General features: G+C 45.6%; 1 protein-coding gene across 4 annotated transcripts in view; it reads right to left on the bottom strand.

Moving 5' to 3' along the window:
• Positions 1-18,334, bottom strand: part of CFAP251 (cilia and flagella associated protein 251) — a 61,367-nt gene that overhangs the window by 17,651 nt on the left and 25,382 nt on the right. For 3 of the 4 annotated variants that reach the window (XM_023647206.2, XM_070275473.1, XM_023647207.2), the window contains 9 exons: positions 17,333-17,527; positions 16,362-16,612; positions 15,872-16,023; positions 14,313-14,486; positions 13,028-13,212; positions 7,777-7,891; positions 6,976-7,139; positions 2,695-2,785; positions 2,341-2,484 (listed from right to left, as the gene is read on the bottom strand). In XM_023647206.2, coding sequence (XP_023502974.1) covers positions 2,341-2,484; positions 2,695-2,785; positions 6,976-7,139; positions 7,777-7,891; positions 13,028-13,212; positions 14,313-14,486; positions 15,872-16,023; positions 16,362-16,612; positions 17,333-17,527 — 1,471 coding nt within the window. The remainder of the gene's footprint in view (positions 1-2,340; positions 2,485-2,694; positions 2,786-6,975; positions 7,140-7,776; positions 7,892-13,027; positions 13,213-14,312; positions 14,487-15,871; positions 16,024-16,361; positions 16,613-17,332; positions 17,528-18,334) is intronic. The other variant, XR_011441381.1, reaches the window with a different exon arrangement.

Here is an 18,334-nt window from a genome sequence, read left to right as displayed (position 1 = left end):
TAGTAGATTTTTATTTATTTATTTATTATTACTATTTTTTTTTCTGAGGAAGGTTAGCCCTGAGCTAACATCTGCTGCCAGTTCTCCTCTTTTTGCTGAGGAAGGCTGGCCCTGAGCTAAAATCCATGCCCAACTTCCTCTATTTTATATGTGGGACACCTGCCACAGCATGGCTTGACAAGTGATGTGTAGGTCCACACCCGTGACCTGAACCAGCCAACCTTGGCCGCTGAAGCGGAACGTGCGAACTTAACCGCTATGCCACTGGCCTGGCCCTAAGAGAGTACATTTTTAAAGTTTTCACCACATACACTAGAATTACAACTATCTGAGGTAACAGATGTGTTAATTAACCTTACTGTGGTAACCATTTTGCAATGTATACATACATAAAATCACTACAGGGGCCGGCCTGGTGGCACAGCGGTTAAGTGCACATGTTCCGCTTCGGCGGCCCAGGGTTCGCCAGTTCGGATCCCAGGGGCGGACATGGCACCGCTTGGCAAGCCATGTTGTGGCAGGCGTCCCACATATAAAGCAGAGGAAGATGGGCAAGGATGTTAGCTCAGGGCCAGTCTTCCTCAGCAAAAAGAGGAGGATTGGCAGCAGATGTTAGCTCAGGGCTAATCTTCCTCAAAAAAATAAAAATTTTTTTTAAAATCACTACATTGCATTTACACCTTAATTTACCTTAAATTTACACAATGTTATATGTCAATTACATCTCAACAAAGCTGGAAAAAAGCATATTGTCAAGGAATTTTCACCACACACTCACAAAACAACAGTTACTGAGAATCCTGATATACATACATACATACACATATAGAAACACACATATATACATATACACATATATACACACATACTCTGGAAAATGTTGATATATATACCTATACTGTATGTACTATATAATGCCAATTCTTTGTTTAAAAATATAGATATATCTACATCCATATGTAAACCAATAGAAGGAAGTCCACCAAAATGTTAACAGTTATCTTTGAGCAATTTCTATTTCCTTCTTTAGAGTTCTATTTTCTAAATCAGAAAAAGTTAAACAATTAAGATATATCTTTTAAAAATCATGCTTTCAGAGAATTGTTAATAAAATGGAAAATGCTTATAATATCAAGTGAAAATATAGGATAAAAATATACATTCAATATGGTACCAATTAGTTTTTAAAAATCACATATATATATACACACACACAATCCAGGAAGAGTCTAATAACTGTTAAGTCTGTATAGTGAGATTACAAGTATTTTTCTTCATCCCACTTGTATATCTTTTCCAAATTGTCTACAAGGAGAAAGTGTTAACATTTCAAACCAGAAAGAAAACCCAGCCACCTGCGTTTTAAACCACAGTGTCTATGAGGACCAGTTTCCCTGGAGCACCACTGGCCCCTGCTTGGACCCCTTGCCACTGGGGTGGTTTTGTGAGGTCAAGAGGATTGACTGCATCTTCCAAGCCCCACGGCCCAGGATGAGCACCCACCTCCCAGAGGCGCCCCACTCACACAGGCCAGGCTAACAGTGACTATAGGGGAAAATAATCATCATAGCAAGCAAGCACTGAGCTCTTCCTATGCGCCCGGTGCTGCGCCAAGTGCTTCATGGGCATCACCTCCTTGAATCCTATGAGGCTGGTCTTCACTCAGCGAGGGGCAGTCTGTCTAATTCCAAAACCTATCCTCTGACCAACATCAAACTTTGGTAAGGAATACGTCTTTTAGGAATATCTTTATGGTAAGTCTGTTTCTAGCCAGCGCTGGTGGTCTAGTGGTTAAGACTTGGCACGCCAACCACCACGTCCCAGGTTCATTTCCAGGTCAGGGAGCCACACCACCGTCTGTGGGTTGTCATACAGTGGTGGCTGCCTGTTGCTGTGATGTGGAAAGCTATGCCACTGGTATTTCAAATACCAGCAGAGTCATCGATGGTGGACAGGCTTCAGCGGAGCTTCCAGACTAAGACAGACTAGGAAGAAGGACCTGGCCACCCACTTCTGAAAAAATTGGCCACGAAAACCCTGCGAATAGCAGCAGAACATTGTCTGATACGGCACCAGAAGGGGAGAGGATGGTGCAAAAAGACCAGACAGGGTTCCACTCCGCCGTCCGCAGGGGCGCTAGGAGTTGGAATTGGCTCGAGGGCCCTAACACCAACAGGAGTCTCTCTCTCAGGAGGGCAGCTGCTATGCCCCAAACCTTCTTTCTGTTCCATTTACATAAGAAGAATGTTAAACTTTTACTTTGACCTATAATTATTGTTCCCAGAGGTCGCTTTTATAAATGACACATCCCACTGCTCTTCTTGTTTCACTTCTACCTACCTTCTCTTCCGATGGGTAAAAGCCAATTGCTCTCATGACAAAAGGAAGCTCCGACAGGCAGATGTGTTCTGACACCTTTCTGGTCTCCATTGTATCGATACCTTGACTACGGAGCTGGGAATAGTAAAAATAGTCTTCCAGCTCCTACGTGGAAATAAATGGAAACACAACACACATTTTGGCTTAAGTCTGAAGCATCCTTTAAGACTTCAAGGATATTTTCTAGAAAGTACATTTTTGAGCTCAGTGGGGAAAAGAGCTTTGGAAAAAACCAAGAGGGTTAACCCCAGGCAAGTTTGTTTTACAAACTTCACGAGATATCACCAGGAAGTGTTTAACTCTGAGGACAATTACCCGGTAGAATTTTCCTTCCCTGCCACCAGACACCAGACCATAGAACGGGGTCAAGTTTTCGCCCCCAAGAGAAACTGCCGCCTCCAGGGCACTGGAACAACAGAAACATCACTGTTAGAAGGCACTCGTGTGCGAACACGCTCAGCGGGGAGTGTGCCTGGCAGTGTGGACCTCTGAAGGGTGTTACCATGCAGACACAGTTAGGCTCTCTGTAAGCTTGTTAAGAAAATTCCCTCCAAATGAAGCTGAAAATGGAAATTTCAGTTTCAAGTGTGGAACCAGGTGGTACAGGGCACCCACCTTATTGATGGTGACATTCTCTCGCTGAGGACAGGGCAGGTGCTTGGCAATCTGTCTGCAATCTTTGGGGAACGCGTCTCTCCTGGGGAGGGCGGGGGGTTCCTGTGCGCTGAAACCACAACCCTCCCCAGCAGAGTGGCTCCACCGGTCATTTCAGATCCGCACATGACCGCAGCCAGAAGAAGGGGATATGGTGCAGGTGGCCTGCCCACACTAATTGCTTCCATAAAAACTCGAGAGGCCGCCAGGGACTCACGCCAGTTAGACAAAAATAATCCTCTGCTCTCTAACACCAGGTCAGATTTTCCAAAAATAGGCCCTGTAAATGGTAAGAAAACCTACTTTTTGTGTGAGACTGACTTTGCCTCATACAAAATGCTAATAATACGAAATCATTATAATAATCCACTAACCGGATCTGCTAATCAGGCCATTAGTCTCTTTGTGGGGTTATTAAAACACACTTCTGTGTAGACCACAGCAGGGAAGTGGTTAAGTATCCAGGATCTAGAGTCAAAGGGACATGTGTGTGAGTCCTGGCTCTGCCACTTGCAAGCATATGATCAGGGGCAAATAACTTAACCTGCTTGGGCCTCAGTTTCCTCATCTGTAAAATGGAAATCATTACAGGGTCTGCCTCACAGGGTTGTTGTGAGAATGAAATAAGTGAACGCACAGAAAAGAACTGACACGAAGACCTGTATTCTTCTCCTGTGATGAACGTGTGTTGAGGTGTGGGGTTGAAGCAGAAAGACCCAGATGTGAGTCCCAGCCCCAGCACTTACTCCATTGCTTGGGCAGGTTATTTAACCCCTCGGAACTAGTTTCCAGATCTGTACAATGGGGATACCAATGGTCCCTCCTCACAGGATGGCTGTGAGGGAGAAATCAGACGACACATCGGAAGCACTTAGGGCCTGGCACAGAGAAGGCTCAGTCCAAGGCAGTTAGGATTATTATTACCATTGAACTGTGCATTGATATGCACCTATACCTCTCTCTCTCTTTTTTTTGTTTGCTGAGGAAGATTCGCCCTCAGCTAACATCTGTGCCAATCTTCCTCTATTTTGTATGTGGGTCGCTATCACAGCATGGCTGACAAGTGGTGTAGGTCTGTGCCCAGGATCCAAACCCACAAACCCAGGCTGCCAAAGCAGAGCACATGGAACTTTAACCACTAGGCAACAGGGCTGGCCCCGCATCTATAACTCTCTTAAAAGAATCAGCCACAAAACTGTCCTTGGTCCTCTTACTCACAGCCTGTGGGAGCTGATGTATTCTCCAGGTAGGCCTGGGGTCCAGGTGGTCCTGAGGCCTATCTCCAGCAGGGCCCAGTCTTCACCCAGCTCTTGGCTCTGATATTAGCCATCAAGGCAGGTGTCCAGCTGAGAGGGCTCCCTCTCTGTGACATCCAGGCCAGGCCCAATGCTACCAGGCTCTGTGGGTAGTGAGGCCACTTTTAGCCATGTGGTTCTGGAGCAGGGCCAGGCAAAGGCCAGAAGTGACATGGAGGAGCCTGTCACCACCAGGAATGCCTGAGAGGACAGGCTCACAAGAGCCTCAGATTCTCTGGGAACAGCTCGCTGGTGATCAGGGCTATACTACGTCCCCTGGTTCCTGGCCACTCCTCAACTGACCGGAGAGAGTCAGACAGACAGCACTGGGGTTGTCCAAGCAGAGTGGGGACAAGCGACTCACTCGCTCTGTGGTGAGAGCTACAGTTTGCGAAATTTGGGGGCTGTCAGTGACCATGTTCCCGCTGATTGACAAAATCCAGCTCTGCAGAGAATGAAGCCAATAGCAGGGGCAAGCAGAGGGCGAATGCCGAGGGCGTGTAAGTGCACCACCCTGCTCTTCCTGCACTGTGGTTACTGAGATCCTGGCAACAGTCTCATAAATTCCCCTTTTTGCCTAAGTTGGGCTTCCAACACTTGCAACAAAAAAAGAGGTCACTGGGGCACAAAAGGGAAGTACATTTATTGAAAACCTACTATGTGCCTGGAAATACATACAGTATTTCTAGGAAATGAGCTAAAGCTGGAGAGGCACTGTAACTAGCACTAGAAAGTGCTCAGTAACTGCTCCCCAGGGGAAGAAGAGCAGGAGGAGTGATAGCAATGCTCGAAATCATTACCCTCAAACAACTCTGAACTCCATGATAATATTCCCATTTAGCAGATGGAGAAACTGAGAGAAGTTAAGGGACTTGCCTGAGGTCATCAGCAAGTAGGGAGGGAGGATGGGATTTGAATCCAGGTCTTTCTGCTCTTGTTTGAGTCAGGCAGCAGGATCAGGTGGGCAGGACAAGGAGAAAGAATGGGTGGCGTGCAAGCAAAGATGGGGAGAAAGGAGCGTATGTGAGCAACGAGCTCCAGGGGAAAGAGGAAAGAAAATAGTCTCCCAGGGAAAAGGCCCACATGCTGCCAGGACGGGATCTGGGCCGAGAAGTGCACGGATTAAGGTCCTCGGAACACACGAGGGTTTACTGTCTTTATTTCACCCTACAACTCGCCATCCGTAGATCTAGCAGTGAACTTTGTTTACTTGTTCAGGTTTTTACACTTCTTCCCATTAGTGAAGTGCTGAATATATTAAGACACCAGAAGCAGCAATGAAGTGCTAATTAGTTTATAATGATCCTTTGTCCCCACAACAGATTAAATTGAAATCTCGTAAGCCTGGACTCTGGCCAGGCAGAGGAAAGCTATTGGAAAGCCAGCACCTTTTTTCCCTTTTTTAATCTCTACCATTCTAGATCCCAAGATGATGGAGAAGAGGACAAAAATGAAAAAGGGAAGGCTGTGCTCTCCCTCCAGGGTGTCGCCTGCCCCACGGTTCCAGTTAACAGGCTAGGCGTCAAGGAATCGAGAGGCTCACTCTGAGGACACCACGGGCAAGTGCTTTCGGTGGGACAGCTCACCTCCATCTTCTAAATCCCCAAATTTCCAAGACCTGCTCTCTCAGGTGAAGGTCAGAGCCGCAAATGCAATCTGAAACCACCGCGGCTCCAAAGCGGGTCAACCTGGCTATTTTTGCTCACATTCAGGTTCCGAGGAGAAGCTTTCATGTCTGCCGTAAAAGGAAGGTGTACACTCGGCAGATGGTAAGGGGTTTGCTTTCACTGGAGAAGGCAGTCAGGGACAGGAACCAGCGCTGCCCTGTGGCAGCTCTCTGAACTCGGGGAGATGACAGGATGCTAGTGCTTGCCCCCTCTTTTAGTAAGAAAGATCCTGAGCTCCTAAGTAAATGCCTTGATAAGGTAGAGAGAAGAAAGGAAATCATTAATTTACTGAGTCCTTAGCTCTGTGCTGGCTGCTTTACATATATTAATTGCCTGGTCCTTACAAAGATCCTCTAAAGGTCCCTATTGTTGCTCCCATTTCACAGACAAGGAATCTTAAGATCAGAGACGTTAAGAAATCTGCCCTAGGTCCCACAGCCAGCAGAGATTAGGCTCCAGATTCAAACCCATGTCTCTTTGATCCCAAAGTCTGCATACTCTCTGATGCTCGGTCATGGAATCATCCAGCCTCGTCCTAGGCAGAGAGCCTCCATTCGGGGCAGGGAGTGAGAAGGGTAAACTGAAAATACATACTTCAAATAACACTCCTACTGTTTCTGTAACACACATTTCAGAGCTTCGGGCTAGACCTTTCTAGGTGGTGTGGATTTGCAGAGGACAGAGTGAAAAGCATTTCAGGGAGCACGGGAGAACAGTGGAGTCACACTGCCTCAACTGCAAACACAGTGGGTCCCTGAGACGGAACAGTAAGCTTCCATCTGCATGTTAATAAGAACGGATGTCACAGGAAGCATCCCGAAGGCAAGGCTTGAGTGGTGGTAATCTTTGTACCCACAGGCCCAGTACGGTGCCCAGCACATAGAAAGGGTTTCATACCTGTCTGCTGCTGCTGAGTAAAAAGAAGGGGTCTACACTTGACACCGTCCTCGTGGGGCCAAGTTTCTCCCCGCATCATGTACCTTAAGTTGATTTCCCACTGTACCACCGATCGATCCTGTCCTCCTGATGTGAAGGCGTAGCGGCCGTCACAGGAAAGGGCCATTCCAGCCACCCCGCTTGGGTGGCATATAATAGCAGATGTCTTATGTGGATTGCCATCAACTGGTAAGATCTGAAGTCCAACCTAGAAAGGAATATGTCATTGGATATTCAGACTCGGATAACCAGGCCCCAGGCTAGGCCTGGCACATTCACATGTTACCTCCGGATCTGTTTACTGGAAGGACCTGCATGTCTGGAACCATCTCAGCAGGTGAGAGCTGTATTTCATGCGGCCGGGGGTTCACACACACTGATGCCTGCAGCGTGGTCCCTTAGGAGAGAGACACAGGGTCTAGCAGGGACACAGAAAGGAAGCTTTCTTCCTGTTTTCATAGCCAGATGTCCAGGGTTTTCCAGAATAATTCTGGCACTCTATGATTTTATGCTTTTCAGTATAGATTATTCATTAAATGTACAACTAAGTATAACTAATTTGTATGTCTTTATAAGATATTTCCATGTAAATAAATCAGAAAGAACAAATCCTTTGGGAGACCATATGTCCTCACTGAGGGTACAGAAAATATGGTAACTCTGCTTGGAAATGCCTCCTGAGTCATTCTCACTCATTCACGGCAATTTTCAGTCTCATCGTTGACCAGGATGGAAGTAGCTGGGCTTGGCTATGAAACCAAGCATCCCTGAGTCTTATAAGGCTTGGGACTGACTGCTGCTCACATCAGAGTCACCTTACGGAGGCAGAGAGCAAAGGCTAATACCTTGTCTCTATTAATAAACACGAGGTAGCGTTTCTGCAGATCCATAGTGGTCTTCACTGGGAGGACCTGTGTCTGCTCAATGGGAGAACCGTAAACTGGCCCAAGAAGTGTCTTTCTGTAGGAGAAAAAAAGGAACATTTCTTTAATTCCACAAATCGGAACGTAGGTTTTATGACTAGCACCTTTCATGATACCCTATACATTTTAAATCCTGAGCTTCCTGTCTTGTCACTCAGCTGAGCCCGTCCGTAAGAACCTCTCTCTTAACCGCTGCTAACAGCTGCCGTAAATAAGGGGAAACAGCTCCAAGCAGCAAATGCTCCAGGGAAACTCTGTGAAGAATGCTTTTTGCAGTCGAGGCTCTGTCTTTCCTCCTTGACAGCTGAGTGAAGGGAACACGATGCCTTGAGAATGTGTACACGAACAAGGGATGAGAAAAACGGTGCGAGGAAATGACACGGATTGGCAGGATGCAAGAAAACACCCCCTTCCCCAGGGGAAGGCCAAAAGATTAGAACGAGATGCTGTCCGTCGTTCCAACATCTGACATACAGGTCTAGGGGCAACATACAGATTTCCAAAAAACTATCTTTGAATCAAATTGTAATGAATTCCATCCCACAATGGTCAAACTTTTTTAATTCAGACTCTGTTACGTTAATTAGGAGTCTGACCTGAGATGAGGGACCCGACATTACCTTAAGCCCAGAGCTGGATTTTCCCTGAAGCTAGAAAAACTTGAACTTCAAGACCCCTCACTCGCACAGGCACCTTCGGAGGCTCTGGAAGGGGTCCTAACCATTTTTTATTCTTAATTATACATCTTTTTTTTCCTAAGAGGGCCTACAAAATCAAATACACTTCACACCCCACAAAACCTGGATCTGCCCCTGTGTAAGGCCAGTAGCTATTTCATCTTATTACATTATAAGCCCCTCATTGTTTAGATGTGTTTTCTCCCTGTGTACCCCTGCACCCAGCCCAGGTCTGCTGGGGACAGTAGATACTCCATGTATGTGTGCTGAGTACACGGACAGCAAATCCATTAAACAGCCTTTCTTGAGCAAACTCCCTGTGCCAGGCTCTGCGTTAGGTGCTTGGGTCACAGACACAAGTGAGATTTGGTTGCTGGCCCTGAGCTCACAGCCTAGTAGGGACAACAGACATAGGAGCCCTAGGAGGGGAGAGGCGTGATACAGAGACTGCACTGAGGAAGGAATGATGAGCTCTCAGGAGACATCCGAGCTGAGCCTGGAATGGTGAATCGGAGAAGTAGAGAACATAGAGGAAACAGAAAGAACAGACAGCGGAAACAAGATGTACACACAAGGGACGTGGAATATTGTTTGAAAATCGCAGAAACAGAAAATGTAAGGGAGAAGGAGTGGAAGGTGGAGGGAGGTGAAACTGAGGAAGTGAGCAGGGGCAAGTTCTGAAGGCACTTATCACCAGGCTGCAGGATGCCGTAGGAGGGTATCAGGCTGGGATGATCCATGATCGGGTTTATATGCACGGAGAATTAGGTGAAATGTTAAAAATACTAAAATGACCAACTGGTAGATAAAGCACCAGCTAGTTATGTCTCCCTTATCTAATCATTCAAGTAGAAATGTTTAAGGACCTTCCCCAAATATCGCTGAGTAGATAAAGGCAGGGTAGAGCACAGTTAAGAGCACAGACTCTGGTCTGAATCCCAGCTCTGACCCTTAAAAGTTAGGGGCAAGTTGTGGAGAAATTAGAACCTTCATACACTGCTGGTGGCAATGTAAAATGGTGGGGTTGTTTGGGAAAACAGTCTGGCAGTTCCTCAAATGGTTAAACAGCTACCCCATGACCCAGCAGCAATTCCACTCCTAGGTCTATAACCAAGACAAACGAAACACGTCTCCATAGAAACCTATACGTGAATGTTCATAATAGCAAAAACGTAGAGACGACCAAATATCCAACAACTGATGAATGGATAAACAAAATGGGGTGTATCTATACAATGGAGTATGATTCAGCCATAAAAAGGAATGACACCTGCTACAAACTGGAGGTACCCTGAAAACATTATACATAAGTGAAAGAAGTCAGACACAAAAAGTCACTTATTATATGATTCTTTTTCTGTGAAACGTCCAGACAGGCAAATCCATGGAGACAGAGAGTAGACCGGTATTTGGCAGGGGCAGGGGCACGACGCTGGGGAGGGAGGGAATGGGGAGTGACTGATAATGGGTACGGGATTTCTTTTTGGAGTGATGAAAATGTTCTCGGATTATGTAGTGGTGATGGCTGCACAATTTTATGAACATTGTAAAAATCATTGAAAAAGGGCAAATTTTATGGTATGGGAATTATATCTTAAATTATAAATAAGCAAAAAGAAAAGGTCAAGTTATTCAACCTCTCTGTGCCTCAGTTTCCTCACTGGGGAAACAGGGGTAATGACAGCACTTCCCCCAGAAGACTGTGGTGAGCGCTAACACGTTAATATGTAGAAAGTGCTTAGAATAGTTCCCAGCACACGGTGGGACGGATAGAACTGCTACCTAGTATTGTTAAAATATCTAACAAGTTCATAAAATTAATACCTCTTTCTTCTGACTAAAAATGTATTACATATTCATTGTGAAAAATTTCAAACATTTTGACATACATAAAATAGAAATCTTTCCCATAACTCGACATTGCCACACCCTTCATCCCAAGATAATCATGGGGAATAGTCGGTGTATATGATTCAAGAATTTCTTTTATATATATTCTAATCTACATAATTATAATTTTACATGAAAATATGTAAGCTATATAAATAAAATTTTATATGAACATATATTCAGGCTTATTTGGCAAGTTGCTTTATCTCATGTCTTGGAGATATTTCCATGTTACTGTGCAGAGCCCTATCTTATCTTTTCCTTTTCTAAAAGCAGCATCGGGTTTCAGTGTACTGACAAGCCATCATTTAACTAATCCCCTATTAATGGACATCTGGATTGTTTCCATTTTTAAAAATATTTTTGAGCAAGACATCCTTTTACTTATGTCTTGGCATACTGTGTGAGTACTTCTGTGGGCTACATTCCTAGAAGTCAGAGATATGAGAAAATTTAATAGAGGATAACAAATTGCTCTCCCAAAAGGCCGCCCCGATTTACACACCCCCAGCAGCCAGGGAGAGCGCCCGTTCCCGTCGACCCTTGCCAACACTATGCACTATCGATCATTTTTATCTTTGCTAATCTGATTTGTGAGAAATGCTGTCTTGTTTTCATGTGCGTCTTTGATATACTAGTGAGCATCTGCTCATAGGTTTATTGCCCTTTTTCTGTGAACTGCCTTTTCATGTTCTTTTAAATATTTTTAAGTGCATTTTTAAATTCTTTCGGATTTATTATAAAAAGGCCATTCCTTCCCAATTAAGCTGTGGTTACGAGGCTTTGTTATTCCTACAACTACAAGAGCTTTATGCAACGGGTTTTATTTGGGGGTGATGGAAATGTTTGGGAACTGGATAGAGGTGGTGGTTGCACGACATTGTGAACGGACTAACTGCCACTGAATTGCTCACTTTAAAATGGTTAGTTTTGTTATGTGGATTTCACCCCAATAAATTATTTTTTTAAAAGATGCTTTATGCTAATTTTTAATTGATCTTCAATGACAGAAACTCCTAATTGTGTGGCTCTGAGCCCCTGGTTACTAACTGTCAGGAGGAGCTTCGAGCCTGGGTCGCTCCATCCCCATCTACTTGCTCAGCAAACAGACTTTCTCAGGACTGGATATACCCATGGGACAGTCTTTGTCCAAAAAGTTTGTGTCCACTAAGATGAAGCAGGAAGATTCTGAAATCTTCCTAAAATTCCTTTTTACGTATTTCAAATGTCTCCTTCCCAGTGTTTTTTAAAAAATTGTGCTGGATTTCTTTCCTCTTTCTGCCACATGACATGGCATTTCTCAGTCCATCTTCCTTGTGCCCTTCAGGAAAGAATTGTTAAAAAAAAAAAAAAGATCCTGGGTGATCCTGGCCTTTCAGAACCTATCTTTTCTGAGACACATTTCAAGAAAATGACCTTCCTCAAGCACGGGGCCAGCTGCCATTGGTCAGTTTTCTAACGTCCCTCTCCCGAGTGTGGTCACCAAAGTATTCCCATCTCCTGTTTCTCCTGCCTTGGTGTGTCTGCTCCTTTCAGCCATACCCACAAGGCAGCCAACCTGCAGGTGGAAGGAGGATGCCCTCTATGGGCTGACTAGTAGGATCCCAAAGCCAGGGTTGCATAAGGGGCCGGTAGTGCCAAGTAGGGGACAGAGTCAGAGCTCAGGTGAAGTCCTGCCCTGCCACGACCAACTGCTTGGCCTTTGGCAAGTTTCATCACCTCTCTGAACCTTAGTGGGGTTGTTGAAGATGAAATGGGATGAAGGGAGTGCAGGGCCCTGGTGCAGGGATGGTGCACCATAATTAGTATTTATCCTGACGAGCAGACCCTGAGACCCACAGGCCTAACAGCACAAGGGGCCAACCACAGCTGCGAACCTATTTCGGGATGGAGGAGCTGCTGCTCTAAGATGCCAAGCTTTGGATGCCCTGGGCCTTTGATCTCTTCTCTATTTACCCTGCCCCTCTGGAATCTTCTCTTGTCTCATGGCTTTAAACCATTGTGTGCTCTTGACCTCAAATGTGGATCTCGAGCCCTGCCTCCCCCATGAACTCCACTCCCCTACTAAAATGCCAACTCTGTAATGACAGAAACATTGCTCTGTTTTTATCCCTGCCTTCAGCACCTGGAACAGCACCTGGCTGGTACAGGAACTCAGTCAACACTTAGTGAGTGAACAAATGCATGCTATCAGGTGAACTTAAAAACTCCTTTAAGAACCAAGAGTAAGCAAAATCAAACAATTGGTAGTATTCAGGTGGAAATATCTGTTTTCATCCACAAGGGAAGGATAGAAGATTTTACAGAGCATCAGCAACTTTTCTGGTTCCTTCCCTGAGTCTCAGGTACTAAGCTCTACGTACCTTATCTCTGTGCAGTGCTGGACTCAGAAGCGAGGGCTCTGGGTTTGAATCCTGCCTCTGGCCTTCCTAGCCATGTGACCTTGGGTGAGGATTACTTACCTTATCTGTGCCTCAGTTTCCTCCTCTGCAAAGTGAGGAAGACAGTAATGGTAGCCAAGCTGGTCCTTAAGTTGGGACTTGAAATAAGCTGGGGCTGAGAGATTGATTTCTGCACCATGTTAGTGGGAAGCTCCTGGTGTTTACCTGCACATTTTTGTGGAAGAATTAAAAAGCTTCACTTTGTAGCCACTGTTGCAAATGAGTAGGAAGAGTTCCTTGGTGAGCGGTGGGTACCAGACCATGCAGGTGGGGTAGTCGCCCTGGTCGGTTCGGTGAATGTCCAGGACTTCCAGGTGGTCTTTGTAGCTCTTGACAAGATTATACTCGATCTGAAGTGGAGCCCAGATGGACACACATGAGGACTGAGCCAAATGAAATCAGCCCACAGTGTTATTCTAGGGGTAGACAGGATCAGGCTTCCTAAAAGAAGACATGCCTAGACCCTTACACCTAATAAGCTACCCTTATGGAGTATTCGTTATGAGCAAGATGATGAGCTAAGTGCTCCAAAAACACCATGCCATTTAATGCTCATGACCCCCCTGCAAAGTAGTACTATTGTGCCCACTTTACAGATGAGAAAATAGATGTTCAGAGAGGTTCAGTGGTTTGCCCAAGGCCACATAGCTAAGATGTGGTAGGTAAGAATTAAATTTAGGTCCAACTGACTCCAAAACCTGAACTCTTACAGTTACGTTACACTGCTTCTCTTACCATTATCTTGGGAACTCTTTGAGGGTAGGAACCAACTCGTATCTAAATCTCAGCACCTGACAGTTATAAATTAGCAGGCTGCTGAATTTCACCCATAAGTAGGTTTTGGTGGCCATCACTAGGATGGATGGATGGACGGACAGATGGGTGGGTGGGTGGGTGGATGGGTAGAAGGATGGATGGAATAAAAGAAGGAAGGGAAGGGGAGGAAGGAAGTTAAGATAGAAGGATAGATATATAGATTGACTGATTTACTTTGAATCCTTCTGGCTTGTTCATGAGCATCATCTTTGCCAGGGTCCCTACCTTGCCCTCTTATCGCACATCCTCTATTACTGTCAATTTAGGGAACAGCCTGGCCGCAACCCTTGGACGCAAAGAAAGTGTCAGTGAGTGTCGGCTTTCCAACTGTGCACTGAGAGGCAAGGGTGACTAAATCTTGCGTGCTGTGGGGAACACAACCGCCCTGCCGCCCGATGAGACGCTCCCTAGCAGCCTCCCCACTCGGGAAACGAGGCCCCACGGGGCTTCACAGCCCTGTTATGGCAAAATGCCTCCTTGGAGAGGTCGATGCTACTTCGTTGCACATTTATCTTCTCAAATGAACACACAGACTGTGGGCCCAGTTCTATGACAGACGCCAGGGATGTGACAAGGAGGAGACAAACACAGTCCGGTGATGAGGTGGACGAACACTGAACACTGAACAGCTCACCAGGAGCCTGTCTTTGCCGAGGCTCAGCAGTCGAGGCTCGTTGATGTCCAGGTGAAGCCCGAACAGGAGGCTCTGGATGCTTTTGCGATGAGAACGAAGTCTAGCCAGATATTCCCAGACCCTTTGGCCATGTCTGACTACCACCCTGTAAACGGCCACAGTAAAATTTACATCCTGGATAGGAGCAGAAGAGCAGAAGTTATTCCTTTTAAAATTTTGTGACTTAGGAATCATCATTATGTTTTTCATACTAATTTTGCTCTTAGGGTATTTTATCCAAAAGAAATCTTAGTTTACCAGAGCAAGTAGTAAAATAACACCCATTTTACAGATGAGAAAACTTAGGTTAAAAGTAGACAACTCACAAAGGCGGTGGTGGAGGCAGTATTTATTTGACACTATGGTTTTACTCTCCTTTCTAGCCCCTGCCTCATTCTCTGTTGGAAACTGAAACCCTGACTCCTTCTGTGTTTGTTCTCCCTTCTCTTTATCTAGCTACACAAAATTAAAAAGGTATGATTAAGAAAAAAATAGTGTGATGGGGCCCACCCAGTGGCACAGCAGTTAAGTTCGTGCACTCTACTTTGGCAGCCTGGGGTTCGCCAGGTCAGATCCCGGGTGAGGGACTACACACCGCTTGGCAAGCCATGCTGTGGCAGGCGTCCCACATATAAAGTAGAGGAAGATGGGCAAGGATGTTAGCTCCGGGCCAGTCTTCCTCAGCAAAAAGAGGAGGATTGGCAGTGGATGTTAGCTCAGGGCTGGTCTTCCTTGGAAAAAAAAAATGTGGTGGCTGAGAGTGGAAGGGGTCAGAGAGTGGGTGAGACCAGCCTGAAGGGACATAGGATGCCTGAGTCAGTCTGCTCATGGGAAGCACGAGGGACAGCTTAGGGCCTTTAAAAGCATTGTGAACGCAGACCAGAAGGGACAGCGGTTTAAGTGAAGACGGCGGCGTCCCCAGCCACCCAACATCAAGGCACGGCGAGCGCACTGCAGACCAGGAGAACTGGCAGGAAGGGGAGGCTGGAAGTCTAGGGAAATCTTCCCTGAGAGTACGAGCCCTGTTCACAGAGGGAAGGAGCAGAACCCGAAATACCGGTGGAAGATTTTGCTTTGAGATAAACGAGAATGTCATCTTGTCAAAAATCAAAGGGAAAGATGAAAGACTGGATGCAGAGAAAGGGTTCCAAAAAACTAACAAACCAAAATGAGCTGTCAGAGCAGCAGAATCCAAGTCTGGAAGTTCTGAGGCCCTGCTCTTGTTTTCAGGCAAAAGTCCTCCCACCTCCCTCACCCCTTTCTCTTTTTATGACAGCTTTATTGAGATGTAATTCACATACCACACAATGCACCCATTTAAAGTGTACAGTTCAATGGGTTTTGGTATATTCACAGAGTTGTGTGTCCATCATCACAATTTTAGGGTGGTAGTTCATCACCCCAAAAAGAAACCCCGTACCCACTAGCGGTCACTACCAATTTGTCCCCCAGTCTCCTCTCCCTTTTGGTTTTAAATAAGGTCGCTGAACCCCTGGATAGTGCTCAGTGAAAATCCTTACAGCAGTTGCCATATACTGGGAGTCATGGGAGAAGCTGATATGAGTCACGCTGTTTCTGGAATATTTGAAAGGCTCTGGGATTTCGTTTTCTAAGGACATGGCATCGAGAATGTAAACTGTCCCCTCCGTGAAGCCAGCTCCAAGAAGGACCCCTGAAATCACAAGGCAGAGAACAAGGCTCAAAAAGGACTTCATTCATTTAGGAAACACAGACTCTGTGCCAGGCCTTGTTCTGGGCGCCAAGGAGACAGCAATAAACATGACAGACAGAGTCCCCAGAAGGAGAAATCAACTAAAAGGCATGACACCCTGGGACGAGCGCTCAGAGAGGACTAAGCACAGAGGGCTGCAGGGCCCAGAGGGAAGGGGTCTCATTTAACCTGGTGGGGAGAGAGGGGTCAAACTTCCTGGAGCTGTTACAGCCAAGGGTGTAGTCATTTGGGTCTGTTTTCAATTTAGAACCTAAAATAGGCTGATAAGGTGAAAATACCTTCGGGGTTGTAGGTCAGACTCTGGACTCCAAGCCTCTTCCCAAAGACCCTGCTGAAAAGGTATTTTTTCTTTTCATAATCCCACACTTTGATCATCCCACAGAAGCTTCCAATGGCGATGAGGGGTTGATACGGGTGGCAGGAGATGGCACAAATGGCGTTCTTGGGCTCTACAAATAACTTCTCAAGTTTGGTCCCATCTGTTGTTAAGTGGTACACTGTCGCATCAGATGTTGCAATGATAAAATTCCTGTTTGCCAAGGAGAGACCAAACAGTATCAATGTTTGCAGGGAATGGGGCACGCCAGCTTTCTGCTTCTAATTGCACATGAAACGCCTCTGTCGTCTGTAATTTAGTGACATGATTAACCCAACATCTCCAAAAATATACCACCAATACCCAACAGCCTCCATTTGCAAGTGAAAAAGCCCACATTTCCACATGTAAATTGAGTCATTAAGTATGCAGATGGACAGTCAGTTGCACAATTAGCTAATCTGCACATGCAAATATTCATTTGTGTATGCAAATATGGAGTTTGGTGCACACATACAGATGTGCCTGCAAATACTGCAAGGGTAATTAAGCAGACTCACAGATAATTCAGTCTTGAAATGTTATGGCTATTAATTATCAAATGCCTTTAACTGCAGTGCTAGGACAAACTCAGCTTGGCGAAGGAGACCAACCTACAGCGAAGGACCCCAGAGCTCAGGGATGAGCCCTTTCCAGCCTCCAGACACTAAAAATTCTAAAAGCGAAGATAATGTTTCATTTAAGAAATTATTACATAGTGATTATAATCAGCCAAGGAGATCCACCTGCAAGCCAGGTAGAGGAATGAGCAGGAAGGCCAGTTCCCTCTATTTCATATCCCGGGAACAAGATCAGGGTTCCACTGCACGCGAACTGAAAGCAGACATCAATCACCTTTGACCACTCAAACGACTAGAGTCATTAACAACTTACCTCACAACAAAAAGGTCACCTTTTAAAGTGCAGTCTGGAAGATAGCTTGATTTTTCTGTGGGAGGAGTTGCTGGGGTCTTTGAAAAGGACAGGGTTCTTATGGAGCTCAACTTGAAGTGGCTGTACCAGTTAACAATGGACAGGGTTTGATCATAGAACTTAATGTTACCCTTAATGTCACCTGTGACGATGTAGCTGAAATGGAGAATAACATCAGTTTGTTAAATAATAGTAATAACCTCCATCTACTCAACACCCAATTATGTGTCAGGCTCTGGACTCTGGGTGTTGTAAAAATTTTACTTAATACTGCCCTATGGGACTGATTTTATTGTTATCTCACTTTAGGAAATTAAGGCTCAGAGAAGTTACGAAATTTGCTCAAGGCCTGAGGTTGCCAGATTTAGCAAGTAAAAACGCAGGATACCCGCTTAATTTTGAATTTCAGATAAACAATGAGTAATTTTTTTAGCATAAGTGTGTCCCAAATATTGCATGGGACATACTTATACCTGGCAACCCTATTAGGGCCACGTGGCTAGACTGTACAGGGATCCAGGTGTGTCCAATGCAAAGTCCCTGCTCTCTGCTCTACTCTTCCCTGCCCTCCAAGATCAGCCACGTGCCACGGCGGTGGGCAGTGATTTACATTCTGCGCCATAAGACCACAGATGACAACAGGGTCCATCTACCAGCCCTCTGAAATCACACTGGCTGGCAAGGGGATATAAGCCACTTTATAGGAAGGCGCTGCTGTTAGAGCCATTGTAAAACCGCGTCCAGTCATCACAGCCAAAGGCAATGCCGCGTGACAAAATGGCTTTCATTTCCAGTCCTCAGATCCATCCCAAACGGGCGTTTTTTTTTTTTTTAAGCCTCTGACATAATTCTAATCATGGGGGGAGTAGAGGGAGTATATGCAAAGTGATTAAATGAGGTTTCTGATTAAAAAGCAAGGCAGGTGGGCAGAGTAATTGGCTAGAACATCTTTCACTGCCCTCT

Source organism: Equus caballus, chromosome 8, assembly GCF_041296265.1.
Source record: "Equus caballus isolate H_3958 breed thoroughbred chromosome 8, TB-T2T, whole genome shotgun sequence".
In the NCBI taxonomy this organism is placed as follows: domain Eukaryota; kingdom Metazoa; phylum Chordata; class Mammalia; order Perissodactyla; family Equidae; genus Equus; species Equus caballus.
The sequence above is the reverse complement of the archived record's forward strand: the minus strand, read 5'-3'. Positions and strand labels throughout refer to the sequence as shown.